Raw genomic sequence first — 24,975 nt, forward strand, 5'->3', positions numbered from 1 at the left:
GCGGCAGTTTTGATCCTGCATCACACAAACTGTGCAAGTCTCCATAGACTTGCATGGCTCTTGCGGCGGGGAAGTGTACCGCAGTGCGACGAAGACTAAAATAATGCTTATACAAAAGAAAACACAAAGCACTGAGCTTTATTCAACAAACGTGGAATATTCCATAAATAACAAATTGAAGTTTGCATTTTTTTAAAAATAAAAATATAGATCTTATTTTCTACTGACCACTAGATGGAGCATTATTATAGTATATAGTCTCCAACTTTGAGGGTCCCTTGTATGTAAAATTTTTATATTTATATTTTGTTTTTTACATAAATTAAGGCTATGCCATCCAAGAGATTAGTTATTATGACTAAATGTTGGCTGCTACTGGATGCTAGGTACCTGCTGCTGCTATTATCCAATGCATTTTCTGACAACTAACTTACCACAACAGTGTTAACTAGTTGCTGATGTGTGCCATAGCTGGTAGAAGCTGCATTGGATAACATTACTTGCAGTTGACTAGCATCTTAGTATCCGCAAACCTTCAGGCTGTGTTTGGTACATGTGAAAAAGGAATACTGGGGTAAGTCTGCCCCAGTGATCTTGAGAAAACCTGCAGGAAGAGGACAAAACATTTCACATAGCTTTCTGAAGGTGGCCATGCCCCCTTTCCCCCACCCATTTTCCTAAGTGTAAAAGTGATACATCTGCCTTTACGTACACTGGGTGAAATCTTTGAGCCACTACCATTTGTAGTGAGCAGAATTTGGAGCCATACCATCATTAACCCTCTGCATTCATATCGTGTCCTCATAACAAACTGACAGTAATAAAATCATTAGTTAAAAATAGAGTACCGGTATCTTGGTTTCCAAAAAAAGACTGCAGTATGTTTTGTACTAGGCCAATTCACCACATAGAATTGGTCCTGCTCTGACTAAACTAGTCAGCTTGCCAGCAAATGCCTCAAACTCTAGAACCTGAGTTTCAAGCTGAGGCAATTCTGGTTTTACCAATAAACAAAGTGATCACCTGCATGCACATAAATTACTCTTTCTCCATGGAGGGACACATTGCACCACTCATGACACCAAGAGAGGTACAGCCGGCGGCCAGCCCCCATTGCTGCTAAAACATACACACAAGCAATGGTAGCTACAGTGTGCCGGTCCTGCTGGGAACAATAATGGTAGCCACTAATGATCCAATATTTTTCATCCAATCTTACCAAATCTATGTAGTATAAGGGTAAATTGAGTGAATATACTGAATGGATACTTCAGGCAGTTACCTTATATTATATAGAAATGGTAAGATTGGATGAAAAAGATTGGATCATTAGTGGCCACCCTAAGAATTCTGAGCCAACTGCAGCTGCTTTACAGTAGATGAGCTCACGTGCGTCTCGCAGACGCATGCCACACTGAGCCGGTGGGCGGGATCGTAGGCTAATCCCATGGGCCGTGCCATGCACGGCTATGGGATTCGCAGCCTCCGTGGCGAAATCTGCGGGGGGTTCCGGGTGAATCGCTCCCGCAAGCGATTCCGCCGCGGCGCCGTCATCCCCTATGGCAGAGTTTCCCCGTGCGAATGATGTGCGGGGAAACTCTGCAGAATCGCCGGCGAAACCGCCCTAGTGGAAACGGGCCCTTAAGCAGACCTGAACTCAGAACATCCTCTCTGCTCTAAAAGATAAGCAACAGCCTAATAACCTTTAAACAAAAAACATTTCTGTGTTACAGCTGATGCACATCTTAAAATAAATCTGCACTGATTATACTTCCCGATTCATGGAAGCAGACATATTGTTAACATCCTGTGCTTTCAAATGAGCTTATCTGCCATTTCTACCATGGCAGTCATGTGACACAAGAAGAGATCCTATTACAACTTGTAATTAGACACAAATGAGGGGGCATTACACAGGCTAAACTCTCTAAATACTTGCAGGCAGGGCTGTGGAGTCGGAGTTGGAGTCGAGGAGTCGGGGCAATTTTGGGCACCCGGAGTCGGAGTTGCAGTCGGAGTCGTTGATTTCATAAACTGAGGAGTCGGAGTCGGATGATTTTTGTACAAAATCCACAGCCCTGTTAAGTATTGGACTAAGGAGTCGGAGTCGAGGAGTCGGAGCTATTTTGGGTACCTGGAGTCGGAGTTGGAGTCGGAGTCGTGGTTGTGGTTTCATAAACTGAGGAGTCGGAGTTGGAGTCGGAAGATTTTTGTACCGACTCCACAGCCCTGCTTGCAGGGAGCATTTCTCTATGTTTTCCTTCTGTCCTGTGCAAAGTTTATCTTACCTGGCGCTACTACCTGCCCCCTGCAGACGTCCTGTGCCCATGCTGGGACAAACCAATTCTCTGGTCCCTCGCAGTGAGCCAGTTTCATTTCTGACGATTGGCCAGTCGGTGGCCATTGTGCCTGAATGGCCCTGGTAGTGTGCGTCCTCTATCACGCTCCTGTCACTGGGAGCATCCTGCGCATGCGCAGTACAAGATTTTCTCTTACTGTGCATGCGCGGGACGGCAACGGAAGCCTGATCGAGTATGTGTGAGGTCATTGCCACGTAGGCGCAATGGCCACAGACTGGCCAGTCATGAAACTGACTTGCTGTGAGGGCCTGGAGGAACGTTTTGTCCCGACGCGGGCACAGGATGTCTGCAGGGGGCCGGTAGAAGCCCCAGGTAAGATAAACTCAAGGTTCACTTTGTCTAAAAGGCTTCATTCACGCACGTGGTTTTTGCAATGCATAGCAAGTATGTGTGCATGTGCTAAGACTTACCAAGTGCCAGGGAAAATGCTAGCGCTATATAAATCCAAAATAATTTAGACCCCTTTTTACACTTGTATTGAAAACCTGAATTGCATTACCCTGTTAACACAGGATAACGCAATGCAATGAGGCCTAGCACACTTAACGCGTCATGCCTCTGTTGCCCTATCTGCCACCGAGCCGACACAGGGGCAACAGCGCATTACCGCCGGTCTTACGCAGTGCTGGAAGTAATGTAAGTCAATGAGCGACGCATACCATTTAAATAGGTTGGCGGCAGAGTTACTGCATGAATGCATGGCACAATGGAATACTACGGGAATTCCAGTGACATACTTCCTGTCCAGCAGGGAGTAGGTCACTGGGTGAGGGGCGTTCGGGGAAAGTGGGGGGTGGGGGGGGGGTGACACTGTTGGCACACTTTGCCGCAGGTTCATATGTTTGTGGTTTGGTACATTGCTGCTGGATTGGGCATCGCACTGCAAACACACACACCACAAGTTTAAAACTGCCCTTAGGAAGTTGTTGCATGCTGCTATTTGTTCTTTGTTTCTACACCCTATAAAGTGTGTGGATTCAAGATCTAGGTTGCAAGTTGCTTTTCAGTGTGGTTCTGTCGATATTGCAAGGATTGTCTTTGTATGTTGCTGATTTTGCATGTCCCCCACCCGCTGTCACTCCCCCTCTGTGCAAAAATGAAAATCGGTGTCAAATTCGACTTTTCAAAATTATTATAAAAATAGGGGTTATCTCAAGGAGTCTTATCAAAGTCTGGCCTAGACTCACCAGGTACTTTGGACCCATCAGTGCTGCTATAATGCATAAGCATATTGACCTGAGACATGTCTAAAGTCCCATGTGATATCCTTATCCTTGACGATACCATAGGAGTATGTTGGGATGTATAGTTTGTGTTTTTGTTATCATTGTTAAAGCAACAGGGACAGCCATTCTATCCCAGGGAAAAAATAATATAAGTAGATAAATACTTGTTTTACTTAAAGTGGACCCAAACCAAACATTTTTTTTAAATTTAAAATATTTAGTTGCACTAATCATACAAAGATAAATAAACACTCCTTAAAGCCTATGAGCATTTCAGTGCATGCTTTTCACCCGTCTTTTCTTAACTAGGGTTATACAGGTGGCAGCCATTAGCAATTCCTCCTTTGCCGGCCACCACCTACTCCACCAGTCTGACGGATTCTGTCCCGGCAATATGAAAGGAAGGAAGGGGTTCCTCCAAAAAATGTAAAATATTTTATATGCATCGTTATGCAGCTGAAAAAAGGCTGCTATTTATTATTATAATTTAGAAAATAGATTTTATTTCTCAAATCTTGTATTTTTAATTTGGGTCCACTTTAAAGAGACACTGAAGCGAAAAAAAAATGATATAGTGAATTGGTTGTGTACTATGAATAATTACTAGAAGATTAGCAGCAAAGAAAATATTCTCATATTTTTATTTTCAGGTATATAGTTTTTTTTCTAACATTGCATCATTCTATAATATGTGCAGATTACACAACATTCAAAATAATTCTTTCAGAGCAGTCTGTGAACTAATGACCTCTCCTCTGGCAGAGAAAAAGTAAATAGTTCAGGAACAGTTGAGATAATAAAAGTCAGAAAACAGCCCTCTCCACGACTTTCAAAGTCGTAGAGCTTAATGGCTTTTTTGCATACAGATAACAACTGGAGTTTCTTAAGGGCTTGTTTCCACTGTTGCGACGCGATTTCGCCGGCATTCCGACGCTTGTAAAAACGCATGCGGATGCGTTTCCGCATGCGTTTTTACCCGCGATTTCGTGTGCGATTTCGCATGGCAGGGTACCATGCGAAATTAACCATGACACTGCCAGGGCAAAATAAAATTGAAAAAGGTGCGAAATCGCGGGTAAAAACGCATGTAACAAACGCATGCGTTTTTACTATTAAATACATTAGCGGTGATTCGCATGCATTCCACTCGCAGGCGAATTCGTTGGCTCTTTTGTGCGTTTTTTTACCGCTGAAAAAAACGCACCTCAACAACGCTACAGTGGAAACAGGCCCATCCACTTGCATTACATGTGCGAATCTGCATGCGTTGGACGCATGCAGATTCGCGATAGTGGAAACGAGCCCTAACTCTACCTGTACTGGAAACAATTAGACTGATGTATCTGATTTTAATGTTTTATTTCTTAGCTGTACTACACATACAAATCATAATATCATAATTTTTTTTCCGCTTCAGTGTCTCTTTAACCTCCTTGCCGTTCTGATTCTTTCCAGATTTTAGGGTCTAAAAGCGGTGCAATTTTTTTCCACTCTTTCAGACCCTAAAACCTGAAAAAAATCATTCTGGCAGGGAGATCTGCAGCAAAATAAAAAAAAATGTCTCATTCTGGGCTCCTGTGCTGCAGTTTTCTCTTTGCCCACAAGATGGCGCTAATATGCATATAAACGAACTTCTCTATATTTCTCTAATATAGAGAAGTTCGTTTTCAATATTAGCCCCGCCCCCGATGACGTCACGCTGCCACCACCGCTCTGCTGCCACCACCACGGCTCCGCTGCTCCAACTGGCTGCCGGGTCCCCGGAAGAATAGCGGGGACATGGGGGATCCCGGCAGTCAGGGAAAGACCCCACACTGCCGGGGAGAGAGGCTGGAGTCCCGCTGCGCAGCGAGATCGCGTGCGGGAATCCACAACTAAAGGTAAAGCTCTGCAATGCCTACCCCGACCTGAGCTCGGGATCACCGCTAATAGCTTCTTTTTTCTACCCCGAGCTCAGGTCGGGAAAACCGGCAAGGAGGTTAAAGGAGTTCTGTGGACTGTTTAAACAAAAACCACCACTTACCTGGGGCTTCTATCGGCCCCCTGCAGCTGAAATGTCTTGCGCCGTCCTCCTCCAATACTCCGTACCCCACCGCCAGTCCTGGTCTAATCAGCCGGCTGTGGCTGTGCGCGTGCTCGCTCCCCCGTGCGTCATCGGGAGCTTACTGTGCAGACGCAGTACAAGAAAACTTTGTACTGCACCCGCGCAGTAAGCTCCCGATGATGCGCACGGGAGCGAGCATTATTTGTCTTGTTAGACGAATATTACAACGGGAACGGCGGTGGGCAACGGAGCATAGGAGGAGGACGGCGCAGGACATTTCAGCTGCAGGGGGTCGATAGAAGCCCCAGGTAAGTGGTGGTTTTTGTTTATTTAAACAGTCCACAGAACCCCTTTAACATATATATTGTACTGTCCACATTTTGATTTCAGTAAAATGTATATAAGGAGAAACCTGTTCCAGGCATTTTCCATCTTTACTGCCCCTGCCTGAAGCTAATACTGATTTAATTTCCTCCCTTACTTCTCCTAGTAACTGCTCTGTCCTATCTAGCTTGCTTTGTAAACACATGTGAGCACAGCATAGATTGTATTTTAGCAGCTTCTGCAGAGGGGTGAGGTGTATTTCCCTTTTCAGCCTTGTGTCACACTGAACTGCCCTCACCCAATCAGTGAGGAGCAGGAATGTGGGAGGGGAGATAACAAGCTTTTCTCTCCCCAGCAATGTACCAAATAGAGCCAGGCTGCCTGAGATCATCACAGCAGACACATTTATGATTATATTGGAATGCTTGCAATGGAGACTGCATTCAGACTACGTGATGAACACAAAGCTACAAAGGTAATTGGAATTTGATTTTACGCCTTACAATCCTACTTTAGGTAAAGTATCCCTGGCGGTATGATTATTTCAGGATTTTAGGGTTTAAAAACTGTGCTATTCATTCTCACCCTTAAAGGGAACCTAAACTGAGAAGGATATGGATTTTTCCTTTTAAAATAATACCAGTTGCCTGACTCTCCTGCTGATCCCATGTTTCTAATACCTTTAGCCACAGCCCCTCAACAAGCATGCAGATCAGGTGCTCTGACTGAAGTCAGACTGGATTAGCTGCATGCCTGTTTCAGGTGTGTTATTCAGCCACTACTGCAGCCAAAGAGACCAACAAGACTACCAGGCAACTGGTATAATTTAAAGGGAAACATCCAAATCCCTCTCAGTTTACGTTCCCTTTAAAGCCTCATCTACGCGCGTAGATGAGGCTGCGATCCGGCAGCTCGATTAGCCGCCAGATCGCCTCTTGCGCGTGCGCCGCATTCGAGTCCCCGCCGGCGCCGCTTATCTTCCGCTCGATGCCCTGCCATTGTCCCCTCGCGGGGAGCGAGCAGGGAATCGGCGGTGGGGAGATCCGTCCTGTCGGATCTTATCAATCGAGCCGCATCAGTGGCTCGATTGATAAGGCACATCGGAGCCTCATCTACCCATTTAGATGAGGCTTTAGACCGTAAAAATCATACTGCTAGATAGATCTGCAGCAACCCTGCATATTATTTACCTCCCATGGATCCAGCTCGGGGTTTTCACTCTAAGCTGTGGATTTCCGGCCTGAGCCTGACTCGGGGTTACCGCTAAGGAGGTTAAGTAAATAACAAAATATTTCTAAAGTGTTTTTTTTCGGTAGGGCCCAAAGCGCAAGGATTAATAAACCTTTTTTTTTTCACTTGATTATTTTGTTTGTGTACTGCATGCGCTTCGATCTGGTTTCATGCTGCACGTGTTTTGCCAATCGCAGGGGCACTGTGATTAACATTGTAATTGTGCTGCCTTGTACAGAGTGGTACGATCGGTTATTAACCCATTCCCAAGCGTAATGCCTGCTGCAGTTGTCCTACGTTTGTGATTAGAGTAAATGAATGGATGTGGCGTTATGCGATCTCCCATTTAAATAAACTTCCCATGGCTTTTTTTTTTTATGTCATGAATTACAATTGCACCCCCTAATTGTGGAAAAACACATGCTAGAAATCAAGTGAAAAGCACATTGTGATTTGCGATCACAATTTTCAGTTTGGAAGAGCCCTTAGTCAGTGGATTAGTCCAGGTGTTAAAAAAACGATGTCTTCTGCTCTATGCAGCCAATTACTCCTGCTGCATGAGTTTCAATGTGAGTTTCCGGAGAGTCTCACAGCAACTGTTCTCCAAACAGCACACATCGTACGGTCAGGGCTGTGTCGGTACAAAAATCATCATCGACTCCTCAATCTATGAAACCACTGACTACAGGTACCCAAAATTGTGCTGACTCCGACTCCTTGGTCTAATTTTTACAAAGGATATGGACTTGGTTCAAAAATCATCCGATTCCTCAGTTTATTGAAAACTCCGACTCCAGGTGCCCAAAATTGCTCCACCTCCAACTCCTCAACTCCACCACCCTGCGTACGGTTGTCAAGAAAAAAAAAAACAGTTGAGGGAATTCATAGAACTAATCCTAAATAGGAATTTCCTTTACTCCCATATTCATATTTTAAAATCTGGTAGCAAAGACCAAACATTCTCACTGTCACTGGCCGCTGCTCTTTGTGTTCCTTCAACCCATAAGTTGCGTACACACCTTTGACGGATGTCGCTGGCTGTACTCGCGCGTGTCAGCTGTGTAGCTGCCGATACTCTGTTGTGTGGGGGGACAATGGATGGACAATGAGCCATGCGGGCAGGGAAGTGTGTAGATGCGTCGGATCGCCCGCTGGTGGAGGGGTCACCGGCTGCGGTACACATGCCTGATTATTGGGAGAGGCAGGCGTTATCAGCCACCTCAGCTGACTTAAAGGGAACCCGAGGTAAGAGGGATATGGAGGCTATGTTTATTTCCATTTACACAATGCACATTGCCTGGCTGTCCTGCTGATCCTCCGCCTCTAATACTTTTAGCCATAGATCCTGAACAATCATATGCAGATCAGATGTCTATGACAAATTTAACAAGATTAGCTGCATGCTTGTTTACTGTGTGTGGTTCAGACACTACTGACCAGAAAGATCAGCAGGACTGCCAGGCAATTGGTATTGTATTAAAGGGAACCTGAAGTGAGAGACAGACATATTTATTTCCTTTTAAACAATACCAGTTGCCTGGCTATCCTGCTGATTCTCTGACTTTAATACTTTTAGCCGTAGACCCTGAACAAGCATGCAGCAGAACAGGTGTTTCTGACATTGTCAGATCTGACACGATTAGCTGCATGCTTGTTTCTGGTGTGTGATTCAGAACTACTGCTGCCAGGCAACTGGTATTTCTTAAAAGGAAATAAATATGGCAGCCTCCATATCCCTCTCACTTCAGGTTCCCGTTAAAGGAGTCATCAGGCAAAAACCCCTCCCCCCGATCTACTTACCCAGGGCTTCCTCCAGCCCCTTGCAGATGACATGTCCCACGCCGCAGTTCCGCGCTCAGCCACCGGCCCCGGGTCCCCGCTGGTGCAGAGGCTGACCTCTAGTGCGCCTGCGCAAACGCAGCTGTCAATCAAGTCCGCGTTGTACTGCGCAGGCACAGTAGTTCTGCGCAGTACACCGCGGACAATGTGGGTTTGATTGACAGCGAGGCTCGCACAGGCACAATAGAGATGACCTCAAGGTCGCCCTCTGCACCAGCGGGAACCCCAAGGTGCTGAAGGAAGCCCTGGGTAAGTAGAGTGGGGGGGTTGCCTGATGACTCCTTTAACCCTCCTGGCGGTTTGTCAAAATCCGCCAGGGGGCAGCAAATACGTTTTTTTCAAAAAAAAAAAAATTTTTCATGTAGCAAGACGAGGTCTCGCTACATGATAGCCGCTGCTCAGCGGCATCCCCCCAGCCCCTCCGTTCGCCGCCGGCGATCGGAGATCAAGAGATCCCGTTCAAAGAACGGGATCTCTTGGAGGGCTTCCCCCATCCCCATGGCGACGGGGCGGGATGATGTCAGCGACGTCGTGACATCAAAGGGGACTCCGATCCACCCCACGGCGCTGCCTGGCAGCGCACGGGGTCTGGGGGGGCGGCTGCGGCGACGCGTATATCGGCGGGTAGCGGCGGCGATCGGGCACTGCACGCAGCTAGCAAAGTGCTAGCTGCGTGCAGCAAAAAAAAAATTATGCAAATCGGCCCAGCGGGGCCTGAGCGGTGCCTCCCGGCGGCATAGCCCGTGCTCAGCACGGGCTTACTGCCAGGGAGGTTAAAGGAAATCAATATGGCAGCCTCCATAGGTCTCACACTTCGAGTTCCTTTTTAAGCCTATACACAGATCATTGAAGACCTATTGACTTTGTTATCTCTGTAATGCTATCAGAAGGCTTTGTTGCAGCTACACAGAAGTTTTATGGCCATTAGGTTATGAGGGAGAATTTCTGTTGCCCAACTTTATTGGCAGCAGAGTGTGCTTTACAGCCCTGGACTTTTTAACCCTTACAGCAAAAAATAAAAGGAATATGAGAAAAATTCAAGTAGGATTGACATTGTAAATACAATTTGTAAAGAGGTGGTACCCTAGTCATTTATCTTTCTTAACCCCAGACTTCGATTTTTAAAGGACCACTATCGCAAAAATTAGTTTAAATATAGAATACATACTTACAAAATGTACAATTGTCCCAGAGTAAAATGCACAATAAATTACTTTTTACCCATGTTGCTGTAATTTGCAGTAAGAAGTAGAAATCTGAAAGATCTGACAGATTTTGGACTAGTCCATCTCCTCATAGGAGATTCTCAGTATTTCCTATATTCTCTACAAAAGAGAGCTGTGTAATGGGCCTACCCCAACCTCCATTACAACTTGGGGGGGGGGGGGGGCTGGGAACTTGTGGGGCTGCTCCTGTACATACATGAGTGGCAGTGGTGCGTTATACAGAACCTGTCACATGACCGTTACCAAAGCCTCATGGTGATTGGCTGGCTGCAGGTAACATGACGCTCCGCTGCTCTGTGCAGGACTGCCTCCGGGTCCAGGGCCCTGCGATGGTGGGGGCTTTTGTTATGCTCCTGCTCACCGAGGGGAGTCGAGCGCCGCTGTGCATGTTAGAGTCTCAACAGAGGCAGCCTCAACTGGCTACCTCAACCAAGAACCATCATCAATTGTACAAAAATGTATTCTCTTAGCTGTGGTGACTATATTCTGCACACTTGTCTAATATGTACTGTTCCCATAGCAAGTAACTGCCAGTTCTCTAGCTGAGTATTCAACACCTGTAAGGCCTCGTTCAGACTATACGCGCTGCCGTGCGCATTTTGGCAGCGCGTATAGTGTGCGACGCGCAAGAACGGTAGATGGGCATAGACAGCCCTTCTACTGTTCCCATCATATGCGCTGCGTGGCAGCGCGATTGCGCTATCGCGTGCTGCACGCATTTTTGGTAATCGCAGCGCAGATCCCATTCATAGTAATGAATGGGATCTGCATAGTAGCGCATAGTAGCGCAGATGGCGTGCGATCGGACGCGTTGTGTTCTGATCGCACATCCATCTGCGCTAAATGATGTGAACGAGGCCTAAGGGTGCGTTTCCACTAACGTGAATTCGCATGCGTTCCCCCGCATGCAAATTCGCATAACCAATAAAAGTAAATGAGCCTGTGTCCACTTGTCAGGAAATGGAGCGTTTTCTTGTGCAGGAAAAATCTGCTCAGCAGAGCCATCCGAATTCGCACACCGCACATACCGCATGTGATTCGCATACAATGTATTTAATAGGGAATTTGCATGGCGGTTTTGTATGTGAATTTTCATGCGAATTCGCATACGATTTCGCATTAAATCAATGAAAAAGCATACAGGCACTGAGATGGTTACATTCGCACACAGCATCATCCATGCGAAATCGTATGCGAATATGTAAAATTCGCTTACAACCGCATGCGATTTCGCTCCTGCATGTGAATTCGTCTGCGGGGAATCCGCTGCGATTCCACACCGCACTAGTGGAACCGTACCCTGAATCTGCTCTTCTTATGAACTTAAGAACTAAATATATTCTTCTCGCCCAAACAGAGAACAAAGCAGGATCTGGAGAAAGTTGTAATAGATATTACAGAGGGGTGTGGTGTGTGAGGGCGTGGCCTGCCAGGTGACCATACACTGCGAGGCTTTTTGTGGGTTATTCAAGCTGCCTTGCTGAGTAGCTGTTCTAGTGCTAGGAGGCTTATGCATTGGTCTGTTTGGAAACAAGTAGAACAGCAACAACCACACCCTCTGCATCTGTGAGTAGGGATATTGTGTGTTTTTTTTTTTTTTTTTTTTTAATGTTTTAGTCCAGTCAGATTTTAACCTTTTAAAGAGAATATGTACTCTGAAATTCTTACAATAAAAAGCATACCATTCTATTCCTTATGTTCTCCTGCGCCCCTCTGTGCTGTTTCTGCCACTCACTGCTGCAATCCTGGCTTGTAATTGCCATTTTATGCAGTGTTTACAAACAAAAGAGTAGTTCAGTGTGTGAGTCATACACAGTGTACAGGGGGCCTGGAGAGGGTGTGTATAGCTTATATCCAATCACAAGCAGCACAGCACATTCTAGCCTGACTGCCTGAACCCGACAGAGCTGACAAAGGAGAGAACATTAGATCATATAACAAAGATAATACAGCCACTGTGCAACTAGAAAAGGCTGAAGTTAGACAGAGCACATTAGAACAGGTGTAGGAACTTATAGGATAGAAGAAATAAGGATGAACATTTTGTTACAGAGTCTCTTTAAAGGTGGCCATACACATCAATTTTTCTCATTCAGCTCCTTGCAAATTCGAGTCATCTGCTGGGAATCGATTCCCCAAAATGTCAGGAACGAAAATTGAAAACAATCTGGGGCGGGGCAAGAGCATTGACAGATTTATGGCCTATAGCTTTGTACTACATCCAACAGTACAACGCTGCAGTTTGATCGGTTTCTAGTATATTCGCTGCTGGAATCTATTGGAAATTGATGTGCAGTGTATTGTAGGAATCAATTTTTCTCTGAATTTTTTTTTTTTTCTTTAGAAAGGAATTGATCAATTTTTAAGTATATGGCCACTGTAAAGGCCCATACTCACTGGAAGATGGATCGGGGAACCCTCCGTGACGCAAGCCAATGAACGAGCATTCCCCAATCCATCTTCCTACCCGCGGGAACATGCGACGTCATGCAATGGGCGTAAACAAGAGTTCAAACGATTGCTGCATTTTGAGCAGGAAACGTCTGGGATCTTAAAGGGAACCAGAGACGGCGCACCCTCATGTATTTTACCATATATATCAGCGGGAACATTAGAGAAAACACCTACTCTGCTCTCTGTTTCATTCTGCACTGCACAGCTTGTTTCTAATCAGCCCTGATAAAATCACCGACTGAGCATTCAGTCTGGCTTTGCTCAGGAATATTTATAGCTCAGCCTGTGTTCTGTCTTTTCAAGTCCAAGCCTGCCCCCTGCTGGCTCTGCTGAGGAATCATTATAGCTGAGTCATTATAGCAAAGCCAGACTGAATGCTCAGTCGGGGATTTTATCAGGGCTGATAACAAGCAGGCTGAGCAGTGAAGGATAAAACAGATAACATGGTAGGTGTTTTCTCTAATGTTCCCACTGATATATATGGTAAAATACATGAGGGCGCTTCCGTCTCCGGTTCCCTGTAAACTTTCTCTCTGCTAATTCCCTGTTGGACCCCTTCCAGTCTGGCTTCCGCCCTCAACACTCTACGGAAACCGTTCTCACTAAGGTTGGCAATGGCCTCCTAGCTGCTAAAGCCAAAGGCAGATTTTCGGTACTAATACTCCTAGATCTGTCCTCTGCCTTCAACACTGTTGATCATACCCTACTTCTCCAGACCCTGTCAAAACTGGGAATCAAGGGCCTAGCACACTCCTGGCTCAACTCTTACCTGTCTGGACGTTCTTTCATGGTCTCCTATGCCAATACCAACTCCTCTCCACGCCCACTGTCTGTGGGAGTACCACAAGGGTCTGTCCTTGGACCCCTCCTCTTTTCCATTTACACTCATGGCCTGGGACAGATAATAAGCTCTTTTGGGCTTCAATATCACCTCTATGCTGATGACACCCAAATTTATTGTTCTGCCCCAGACCTCTCCACACTACTATCAAAAATCCCTGAATGTCTATCCGCTGTATCTACATTTATGTCATCCCGCTTCCTTAAACTCAATATGAGCAAAACGGAGATTGTGATATTTCCACCTTCGCTCTCTGTTCCACCTCCCATTGTCACAATCAATGTAGATAACACCCCAATAGCGTCAACCCCCAAAGCTCGTTGCCTAGGGGTAACTCTGGCCTCTGAGCTCTCCTTTAAACCACATATTAACACTTTAACTACCTTCTGCTACTTCCATCTCAAAAACATTTCCAGAATCCGTCCCTTCCTTTCACAAGAAGCAACTAAAATGCTTGTGCATGCCCTAAACATCTCCCGTCTTGACTACTGCAACACCCTACTCTGTGGTCTACCAAAGAGCAGACTGGCACCTCTCCAATCCCTACTAAACTCTGCGGCCCGTCTCATCCACCTCTCTTCTAGATCCTCTGAGGCAGCCCCTCTCTACCAATCCCTCCATTGGCTACCAGTTGCCCAAAGGATCCAGTTTAAACTTCTCACACTTGCATACAAAGCTCTACACAAGCTATCGCATCCATACATTTCCTCTTTAATCTCCAGATACCTCCCCGCCCGGACCCTCTTTTCCTCACAGGAGACCCTTTTGTCCTCCAGCCTAGTCACCTCCTCTCACTCTAGCATCCAAGACTTCTCACGGGCTTTCCCTCTCCTTTGGAACTCCCTCCCTCAGCCGGTTCGTCATGCCACGAGTCTGGAAACCTTCAAACGTACTCTGAAAACACACCGGTTCAGACAAGCCTATAATTTGCTATAGGCAGCACCGAAGGCACACTGGCTCACCCACTAATCCTTGTGTTTCCTTCCCTTTTGTTTCCTCCCCACTACCTCAGTGTTCCCCAACCCTGTCCTCAAGGCCCACCAACAGGGCAGGTTTTGTGGAAATCCACACAGGTAGTTAGTCAGCTCTGCTGAGACACTAATTACCCCACCTGTGCATGTGTGTGGTTTCCTGCAAAACATGTGCTGTTGGTGGGCCTTGAGGACAGGGTTGGGGAACTCTGCTCTAGATTGTAAGCCTGCAAGGGCAGGGACTTCCTCCTAGTGTTTCTCATACTGCTATTACTTTAAAGAGAATCTGTATTGTTAAAATCGCTCAAAAGTAAACATACCAGTGCGTTAGGGGACATCTCCTATTACCGTCTGTCACAATTTCGCTGCTCCTCGCCGCATTAAAAGTGGTTAAAAACAGTTTTAAAAAGTTTGTTTGTAAACAAACAAAATGGCCACCAAAACAGGAAGTAGGTTGATGTACAGTATGTCCACACATAGAAAATACATCCATACACAAGCAGGCTGTATACAGCATTCCTTTTGAATCTCAAGAGATCATTTGTGTGTTTCTTTCCCCCATGCACTGAAGTTTCAGGCTGCTCTTTTCTTCCTGCAAACAGCTTTGCCCTTGTTTGTAATTCCTCAGTATGTGAAAGCCCAGCCAGCTCAGAGGACGATTTATCCAGCTTGTAAAAGATAAGAGAGAAGAGAGAAGCTGCTCTAATCTAAATAACACACAGGCAGTGTGCAGAGAGGGGCCTGGAAGGGTGAGTTCATAGCAGAACCACAACACTGAAGAACTTGGCAGCCTTCCAGACACAGGCCGACAAGTCTGACAGGGGAAAGATACATTGATTTATTACAGAGACTGTCATAGTAGAAAGTGCTGCAGTAAGCCAGAACACATTAGAATAGCTTTTGGAACTTGTAGGATGATAAAAAACAGGATGCAATTTTTGTGACGGAGTCTCTTTAACATATGTATATGTACCAACTACATATCAACTATGTATGTATCTATATTTATTCTATTCAATGTCATGACTGTACAGTGTCTTGTATTTCTTATGTATATTTGTTCCCCATTATTTGTTTGTATTATGTACAGCGCTACGGAAGATGCTGGCGCTATAGAAATAATAATAATAAAAGATCCGATCCGCTGTGACAGTCATAATCACCGTGCATTGCAAAACTTCATTTGCTTAAAATGCATACCCAAGTCGCAAAATCCTGTTTCTGAATCACACCAGAAACCAGCATGCAGGCATATTCACAGTGGGACGTTGCGTATTAATGCGATGTTAAAGTCGCAACGTGTCTGCGTTAAGAGGTAACGCACTGCAAGCAGTGAGTTACCACAACTCAATATTTGCAACGGGAGGATGACATCGCACTGTCAAAGACCCATAGGATTATCATTGCAGTGCGGTAAGCTGCGTTATAAGACTTTATAACACAGCTCCGCAACGTGGCACTGTGAATGCGACTTCTAGCCACTCTTGTGAGATCTGACTATAATTTCAGAAACGCCTGATCTGCTGCATGCTTGTTCAGGGTCTATGGCTAAAAGTATTAGAGGAAGAGGATCAGCAGGGCTGCCAGGCAACGGGTATTTCTTAAAGGATACCCGAGGTGACATGTGACATGATGAGATAGACATGTGTATGTACAATGCCAAGCACACACATAACTATGCTTTGTTTCTTTTTTTCCTTTCTCTGCCTGAAAGAGTTTAACATCAGGTATGTAAGTGAAAGTTCCTGTCAGGAGTCAGGACTGGGTCAGACTACAGTGTGACCCTCACTAATAAGAAATTACAACTATAAAACACTTTCCTAGCAGAAAATGGCTTCTGAGAGCAGGAAAGAGATAAAAAGGGTGAATAATTCATAGATTGTAGCTCTGGCATACTTCAATGAATGTGTCATTGAGCAAATACAATAAAACAGTAAAAACTTAAAAAGTAGATTTAAATATAAAATAAAACTGTGAAATATCTTAAGTCACTTTTAGGAGGAGGATATATACAATTGTTAATTTCATTTGTTTATTTTCATCTCGGGTGTCCTTTAAAGAGGGTTTGTCAGCCACAAAATCAAATTCCATTTACCCACCGCTCTGTGTTTATGTAACCTGGAACCTTACCGTGGATTGCAAGCACTCCGATCTTTTCAGAAATGTTTCTGTGATAATAAATCTTATCTCAGTCAGCCTGGCTCTATCTCTGCTATCGCTGAGGAGAGGATCAGAGGGAAGCTCGTCATTGCCCCTCCCACATTCCTGCTCCTCATTGATTGGCTGAGGGCAGTTCAGTGTGAAGCTGAAATACGATCTATGCCTGTGCTCTCATGTGTTTAAAAGCAAGCTAACTATGACAGTGCAGATTCTAGGAGAAAAAAAAAGTAAGGGAGGAAATGACATCAAGATTGGCTTCAGTCAGAGGGAACCAAGATGGCAAATACCAGGAACATAATTCTCTTTATTATATAAATATATAAAAAACATGGACATTACAATACATATGTTATGTAAGTAGAACAAGTAGTTATCTACTTTATATATGGGTTTTTTTTTTCTTGGCTGACCCTGCTGCTTTAAAAGGAAATAAATATGACGACCTTCCTCTCACTTCAGTTTTCAGTGTGTGTTTTTGCAGCTTAAAATCCCACTTGGAATTTTCACCACATGGCCACAAGCGAGAGATTATAGGGCCTGAATGTTAGGCTGTGTGGGCGGCTCTGCTGCTGCTACTCGGATTGCATCATCCCACTGTTGGACTGGGAGGTGGAAAAACTGAGGAAATCCACCTGCTAGCCAAGCAGCAGAAGCCCTGTGTTACCACTCCCAATAGAAACCTGCAGGAAGTCTTTACACCTGATTACTGCTGCTTGGCCAGCAAGTGGATTTCCTCAGCTTTTCCAGCTCTCAGTCCGACATTGCATCATCCCACTGTTCAGGCTGCTGGGGGAAGATGCAGAAGGCTGCTCTCACACTGTGTTACCACATTCATATACACGTTGTCACATGCACGTTCTCGCTCGCAGCACAATACCTTTTAATATAAAATGTGTTCAGGAAAAATGCAGCTCGCACCTGAAAAACATACAGCATTGGATTAACTTTACACAGACTGAAATTAGCTCTGCCTCTGCACTGGTCTATAAAAACACTTCTGACTGGCATGGGACTTTAAAGAGAATCTGTATTGTTAAAATCGCACAAAAGTAAACATACCAGTGCGTTAGGGGACATCTCCTATTACCCTCTGACACAATTTCGCCGCTCCTCGCCGCATTAAAAGTGGTTAAAAACAAAACAAAATGGCCACCAAAACAGGAAGTAGGTTGATGTACAACAGTATATCCACACATAGAAAATACATCCATACACAAGCAGGCTGTATACAGCCTTCCTTTTGAATCTCAAGAGATCATTTGTGTGTTTCTTTCCCCCTGTTCTCATGCACTGAAGATTCAGGCTGCTCGTTTCTTCCTGCAAACAGCTTTGCCTTTGTCTGTAATTCTTCAGTATGTGAAAGCCCAGCCAGCTCAGAGGACGATTTATCCAGCTTGTAAAAGATAAGAGAGAAGAGAGAAGCTGCCCTAATCTAAATAATACACAGGCAGTGTGCATAGAGGGGCCTGGAAGGGGGAGTTCATAGCAGAACCACAACACTGAAGAACTTGGCAGCCTTCCAGACACAGGCTGACAAGTCTGACAGGGGAAAGATACATTGATTTATTACAGAGACTGTGATAGTAGAAAGTGCTGCAGTAAGCCAGAACACATTAGAATAGTTTTTGGAACTTGTAGGATGATAAAAAACAGGATGCAATTTTTGTTACGGAGTCTCTTTAAGGCCTCTTTCAGATGGGAGGCTGAACTTCACGCTTGCTGAGCAGTTCAGTCTGCCGCCTGCCAGTGTAATTCAGGTGCAATTTAAAGAGGAACTGTAGTGAAAATAACAAAATTGCTTATTTTTTTTTACAATATTCATAGATGATTTAGTCAGTGTTTGCATACATTAAAAAACCTTTCCTCTCCCTGATTTACATTCTGAAATGTATCACTGGTAGTGACATCTGTGGTCCTGTCAGGTGATCCACGTGGAATGTTCATTACTGAGAGTTCTATGCACAGAGGGAGATACTGGTTGCTTGGCAGTTGGAAAAAGCTATTATTTCCCACAATGCAACAAGGTTCACAGAAAGCTAAATGTCAGGACCATGGTCATGACCTTACACTGTGGGGTGGGGGGTTCCACCACAATATCAGCCATACAGACCTCCCGATGATCTAATCAAGAAAAGGTAAAGATTTCACTTGGGAAAGGGGGTATCACCTACTGCAGTGATGGCTAGCCTTGGCACTCCAGCAGTGGTGGAACTACAAGTCCCATGAGGCATTGCAATACTTTTACAGCTCTAAGCATAACTCGGGGAGGCAGAGGCATGATGGGATTTGTAGTTTTGTCACGGCTGGAGTGCCAAGGTTAGCCATCACTGGCCTACTGATTGGGATGAAGTTCAGTGCTGGGTTAAAGCTCCTGTTTAAATGCAGCCAATTTGCAGCGGTTCTAACACCACGCGTATCAAACGCTGATACGTGGCAGCCTTACCCAACGGCAGAGAACTGCAACATGTATCTGTCTGAGCACCTCCATAGCTGTGTTCAGATCTGACTCCATGGGGGGCCGCCTGTCCAGTGCCAATACTGAGTACTAGCAAGCGTCTGGCCGATGCAGGAGAGCAACTGGCAGGTGGTGAATTCAATGGTCATGTGAGAAAACAATCACGTGACACATGTGCCAGTGGAGGATAAGTAGAGGAAGACTAGAACTCTTAAGCTCAACACACACCATACAATCTTGGTTGTACAGATTTACCAAATCTATGTAGTATTAAGCCGCATCTACACACGTAGATGCGGCCGCGATGCTCCTTATCAATCGATGCGGCTCGATTGATAAGATCCAACAGGAGGGATCTTGCTTCCGCCGATTTCCTGCTCGCTCCCCGCGAGGGGACAATGGCAGGGAATCGAGCGGAAGATAAGCGGCGCCGGCGGGCACGCAGAAGAGGCGATCCGGCTAATCGAGCCGCCGGATCGCAGCCTCATCTACGCGTGTAGATGAGGCTTAAAGGCCAACAGATTGAAAATACCTTGAAAGATTGATTGGATAAGCTCTTATACTACATGAAAGTGGAAAGATTGAACAACCAAGATTGTATAGTGTGTGTTGAGCCTTAAGGTGGCCGCACACCATACAATTTTTAAAATATCTGTTCAATTTAAGAATTGCAATAAATTTTTCTGACTGATTGTAACATTTTAAAAATATGACCAATGCACCACACACGTATGTTCAATTTTTCCCCAATTATGATAAAAATGATTGGAAACTCTGACAAAATTGCTATGGTATGTATATTAATAATTGGACAATCCAACACACAGCATACAATCTTTAGAAAGATTGAAGAAAAATATCTGGCATTCCGGATCGATTAAAATCGAAGAAAACGGGAAATCCGATCAGATTTTTCAGTCGAATGGAAAAAAAAAAGCTTTCGATTTTTTATCGAATTAACGTAAAATCGGATCATTTTACTGTATCGTGTGTAGCCACCTTTAGAAGGTTCGCTAATGGAAAGCGCATATATGCGTTTTGTATGCCTTTTTTTTTTTAAATGTATGCAAATCACTAGGTAGACAACAGAAAGGGGAAACGCATCACAGATCTTTACTTTTTAATGAAAAACGCCTTAAAAAACATGAATAATGCAATGCATATGCTTTACCATTGACCTTCATTATGTGCGTTTAGGCAGCCAGCCTGCATGTTATATAAGACTACCAGCATCTGCAGAACGCTTACTGTAAATCGCAATTCAACGCTGGTCCTTCTGGGTCCCATAGACTAACATTGCTGCATAAAACACAGCGTTTCCCGCTCTGCAAGCGTTTCTGCCATGTGTGCACCCGGCCTGAATGCAATTTGGAGCAACATACAAATCTAGTTGAAATTGCAGTGCTGTTTGTGGTTGAAACAATCATTTATAGACCATCATTTTGAGATTGACCCATGCATGGCCTCCTAAAGCTTGTTTTTGTGTTTGTTTTTTAGGATTGATTTTTTTTTTCCCTCTTGGATTCTTGACCTGGATTATCAGACACACTGAAGAGACCTGTGAAGGACGAGTGTGCCCCTCTCATTACTGGAAAGTCACCGAGCAGGTAGCTGTATTTAGCATGTAGTGTGTGCTGGAAGTGTGCATAGTGGTAGATAAAGGGCACCTAGAAATTTTGGGCCAGTAGAATATCCGTAAATGCACTGATATTCTACTACAATGAAGTGCAAATTACGATAGTAAAATATAGGTTAATGACATCGATATTTTACTACAGATAAAACTAACCCTCTTCTCCCACAGAGACCTCCATCTATTTTCCTTCCTAGACACCTCCTTACCAATGCCTAACCCCCCTCACTCCTAACCACTCCCCTCCAATGCCTAACCCTAACCCCCCCCCCCCCCCAATGCCTAACCTCCTTTCACTTATAACCATTCCTCTCCAATGCCTAACTCTAATCACCTGCCCCGCTGATACCATATTTTGGTTCTGGGGCTCTGCGCTGAGATCAATTTATGCCAAAATTGACTGCTTTGGAGAAATCATCATGAGAGAGACGATGGACGTGTATAAATGTGGGTACTTGGATGTTGGCTGGTGATGTGAGTATATAAATATGTGAGTTGTGGGTGAAGATGAGGGTAAATGAACACCAGCAGAAATAAAAACACAGAAGTTCAGTGGCGGCATTCACATCAATAATGATACTAAAATTTGGATTAGTGTCGCATTCGGTGGATGCCGCTTGCACCATCTTTGGGTCGTTTCTGGGAAGTGGACGCTGTACTAGTCAAGTGTGCAGCAGCGTCAACAAGGCACCTGTTCCTCCTAATGCTAGGTACACACCATGAGATTTTCTGGCAGATTTATTGTCGGATCGATTATTTCCAACATGTCTAATCTAATTCCCAATCAATTTCCGAATGTTTTCTTTTCACTTCTTTCGGAAATCGATTGGAAATCAGATCGGACATATTGGAAATAATCGATCTGACAATAAATCTTCCAGAAAATCTCAGTGTGCACTTAGCATAACATTCTCTGTCTAGTGTGAATCTAGCCCAATACTACCTGCTGGCGTAGTCGCCTGTTTTCTAGAAGCTTCCTGCTATGTTTACTATTTAAAGAGGAGCTGTCAGCCATACAATCTCAGGAAAAAAAAACCAAATATATAAGTAGATAAATACTTGCTCTAATTACATAACACACGTATTGCACTGTCCACGTAATGATTCATGTGAATTTTATAAAGGAAAAGTAGAGAATCCTATTCTAGACAGTTTCCATATTTACTGTGGCTATTTTGAAGCCAGGCGTGATGTAATATCCGCCCTAAGGCCCGGTTCACATTCGCGTTCCCTGTCCGGATCCGCCTGATCAGATCCGGACCGTATACTGTACAAACGGAACGTACGTTCCGCATAGCAATGCAAAGGCTATGCGGACGTTCACATGCGTACGTTCCGTACAGAACGGAGCCGGATCGGATCCGGACTCCGGAGGCTTTTCCAACATGCGCTATTTTTTGGGTCCGGATCATCCGGCCCACGCACCCGGACCGGATCCTGACTGCATCATGAGGATATAGAAACCTATGGGGAACAGAAAGCACAGAACACACTGAAGACAAACACCTGACGTTCTACCCCACTTCCTATGCGTATCATAGCGGCCATTTCAGATGGGGACACATGGGCCCAGCATATCTGGAGTGGAGCAGCAGTGACACACGTGCTGGAGCTGTTTGGCAGTATGTCGGGAGGTGGAGGTGAGGCCTACAGCGGAGGACCTGATTGTACAGGTGCACCTTCTGCTGACCCCAACAACTTTAACGGTATTTTGTTATTTTTTTTACGATCCGGATCCGGATGGCAGCCTGATACAGTCCTGATGCAAACGGACCGGATCTGGATCGGAACCGTACGGTTCCAATCCGGATCAGGTCCTGACACGATCCGGTCCGTTTGCATACCAAAACGCAAGTGTGAACGGGGCCTAATGCTGGGAATACACGTTTCGTTTTTGCCTTCGTTTTAGCCTTCGTTTCGATTGTGCCTTTTGTCCTTTTCGTTCCCGAAATAATCGAACGTACGGTTAATATCACCACCCACGGTTTCGTTTTTTTTTTCGATTCGGATGGTTTCGTTTTTCCAATAATCGAAGGCTGCAAAGAAACGAAACGAAAATCCCTTTTTACAGGGACGGACTAACATAAACGAACATATAATCGATCTGAACAGCCATCAAGCCTACCAATGGCTCGATTAGATGGATAAAGAGAGATAATATCAAACATGTTCGATCACTAGTCGTTCGTTTTTGAGGTCTATTAATCGAAACTATAATGAGATCATGACTATTTTCACATACGTTTTCAACACTCGATTAGTTTACTGAACGAATCGAAGGCTAAAACGAAGGCAAAAACGAAACGTGTATTCCCAGCATTAGTCTCCTCTGCCTGACTTGCCCGCCCTTCACTATAGAAAGTGCATTGTTTCAGCCTGATAAATTTTGGCCAATCGGAGAGGAACAGAGGTGTTGGAGGGGAAAACAAGAGGGAAAGAGGCTTCAGCCAATTGGGCTGCATTAGTTAAAGGTGGCCACACACCATACAATTTTTTTTTTAATATCTGTTCAATTTAAGAATTGCAATCAATTTTTCTGACAGATTGTAACATTTCAAAAATATGACCAATGTACCACACACCTATGTTCATTTTTCCCCATGTATGATAAAAATGATTAGAAAATCTGACAAAATTGCTAGGGTGTGCATATTAATAAATTGACAATCTAACACACACCATACAATCTTTAGAAAGATTGAAGAAAAATATCTGGCATTCCGATCGATAAAAATTGAAGAAAATGGGAATTCCGATCGGATTTTTCAGTCGAATGAAAAAAAAAAAGCTTACGATTTTTTCGGGAGATCTGATCGTTTTTATCGAATTGCGGTAAAATCAGATCATTTTATTGTATCGTGTGTGGCCACCTTAAGCCTGAGAGGAAGTAGAGAAGCAAAAAAGGACAACCCAGCATGCCCTGCAACTTCTTTTTGTGTACAAAACTTTCTGTGTACCAAATAAGTCAGGTAAACTGGGGAATGATAATTTATCAACAAGAAAAGTAATAGTGACTTTAACTTTTGGATTGGCTGGCTAGCATCCTCATTACTTGTTTACCAGATCAAAATAAATAATTGATTTTTGATGTTATGCCCGACAGTTACACTTTAACACATCTTCTTCCGCAGATCCTGGAACATGGAGGCAACCGGCCGCTCCCTTCTCACACACGCCCTTGTGGCCCTGTTCGGGATGGGCTCCTGGGTGTCTGTAAATTCACTGTGGGTGGAGCTTCCTGTGACTGTGAAGGAGCTTCCTGAGGGTAAGGAGACATTTTTAATGTTTGTTCTTCATGCTTATCAAATGACACCTGAACTGAGAGGGATATGGAGGCTAGCCTACTTATTTCCTTTTACACAGTGCAGATTGCCTGGCTGTCCTGCTGATCCTCTGCCTCTAATACTTTTAGCCATAGACCCTGAATAAGCATGCAGATGTTTCTGACTAACGTCTGACTATGGGCCTGATTCACAAAGCTTTTCTGTAAAATTCTCACCTTATTTATTAACTCACAATTTATCACTTCTTAAATGAGTTAACTCATGATTTACCTCTCCTTATCTAACTTATGTCATGGTTTCGCTCTCATTTGACATAACTCATGGTTTAGCTCTGCTTATTTGACACAACTCATGGTTTAGCTCTGCTTATTTGACATAACTCATGGTTTAGCTCTGCTTATTTGACACAACTCATGGTTTAGCTCTGCTTATTTGACATAACTCATGGTTTAGCTCTCCTGATCTATTTATCTCATGAATTATCTCTCCTTATTTGTTTATCTCCTGCATCAGCACTCCTTACAGTTAAGGTGAAAAATAAGTAACCTTTGTGAATCAACCCCTATATGAGCTGTTGGTTTTAGGTGTGTGTTTCAGATACATTCACAATAGGTGACTCCTTCTCAAATCTCCTTCCAGGGATCTTTTCACCTGGCGGCCGGTGCTTATCCTCTGTGGTCCACTACTCCACTTAATATGAAATAATAAAAACAAATAAAACGAGGGCAGCACTCTTGCTTGGCAATATGTCTTATATTGTACACAAACATTTTCGAGCTTCTCGCCCTGTACACCTGAGGAAAAGCGAGAAGCTTGAAAATGTTTATGTACTGTTTGTGTACGATATTAACCACTTTTGTGCCGGGGGGGTATTTTGCTGATTCGTGCTGCGGGGGCTCTCCAGCCCGCAGCACCGATCAGCTAGCAG

At 44.5% G+C, this 24,975-nt stretch overlaps 1 protein-coding gene across 5 annotated transcripts in view; it reads left to right on the forward strand.

Annotated features, from left to right (window-relative positions):
* The window catches only part of SLC52A2 (solute carrier family 52 member 2), a 91,475-nt gene that overhangs the window by 51,193 nt on the left and 15,307 nt on the right, over positions 1 to 24,975 (forward strand). For 4 of the 5 annotated variants that reach the window (XM_068237859.1, XM_068237861.1, XM_068237862.1 and 1 more), the window contains 2 exons: positions 20,628 to 20,737; positions 23,895 to 24,028. In XM_068237859.1, the coding sequence (XP_068093960.1) occupies positions 23,905 to 24,028 (124 nt within the window). In that variant the 5' untranslated portion in view covers positions 20,628 to 20,737; positions 23,895 to 23,904. Of the gene's footprint in view, positions 1 to 6,309; positions 6,430 to 20,627; positions 20,738 to 23,894; positions 24,029 to 24,975 lie in introns of all 5 variants that reach the window. The other variant, XM_068237860.1, reaches the window with a different exon arrangement.

The sequence above is a fragment of the Hyperolius riggenbachi genome, chromosome 5 (assembly GCF_040937935.1).
Source record: "Hyperolius riggenbachi isolate aHypRig1 chromosome 5, aHypRig1.pri, whole genome shotgun sequence".
Classification (NCBI taxonomy): Eukaryota; Metazoa; Chordata; class Amphibia; order Anura; family Hyperoliidae; genus Hyperolius; species Hyperolius riggenbachi.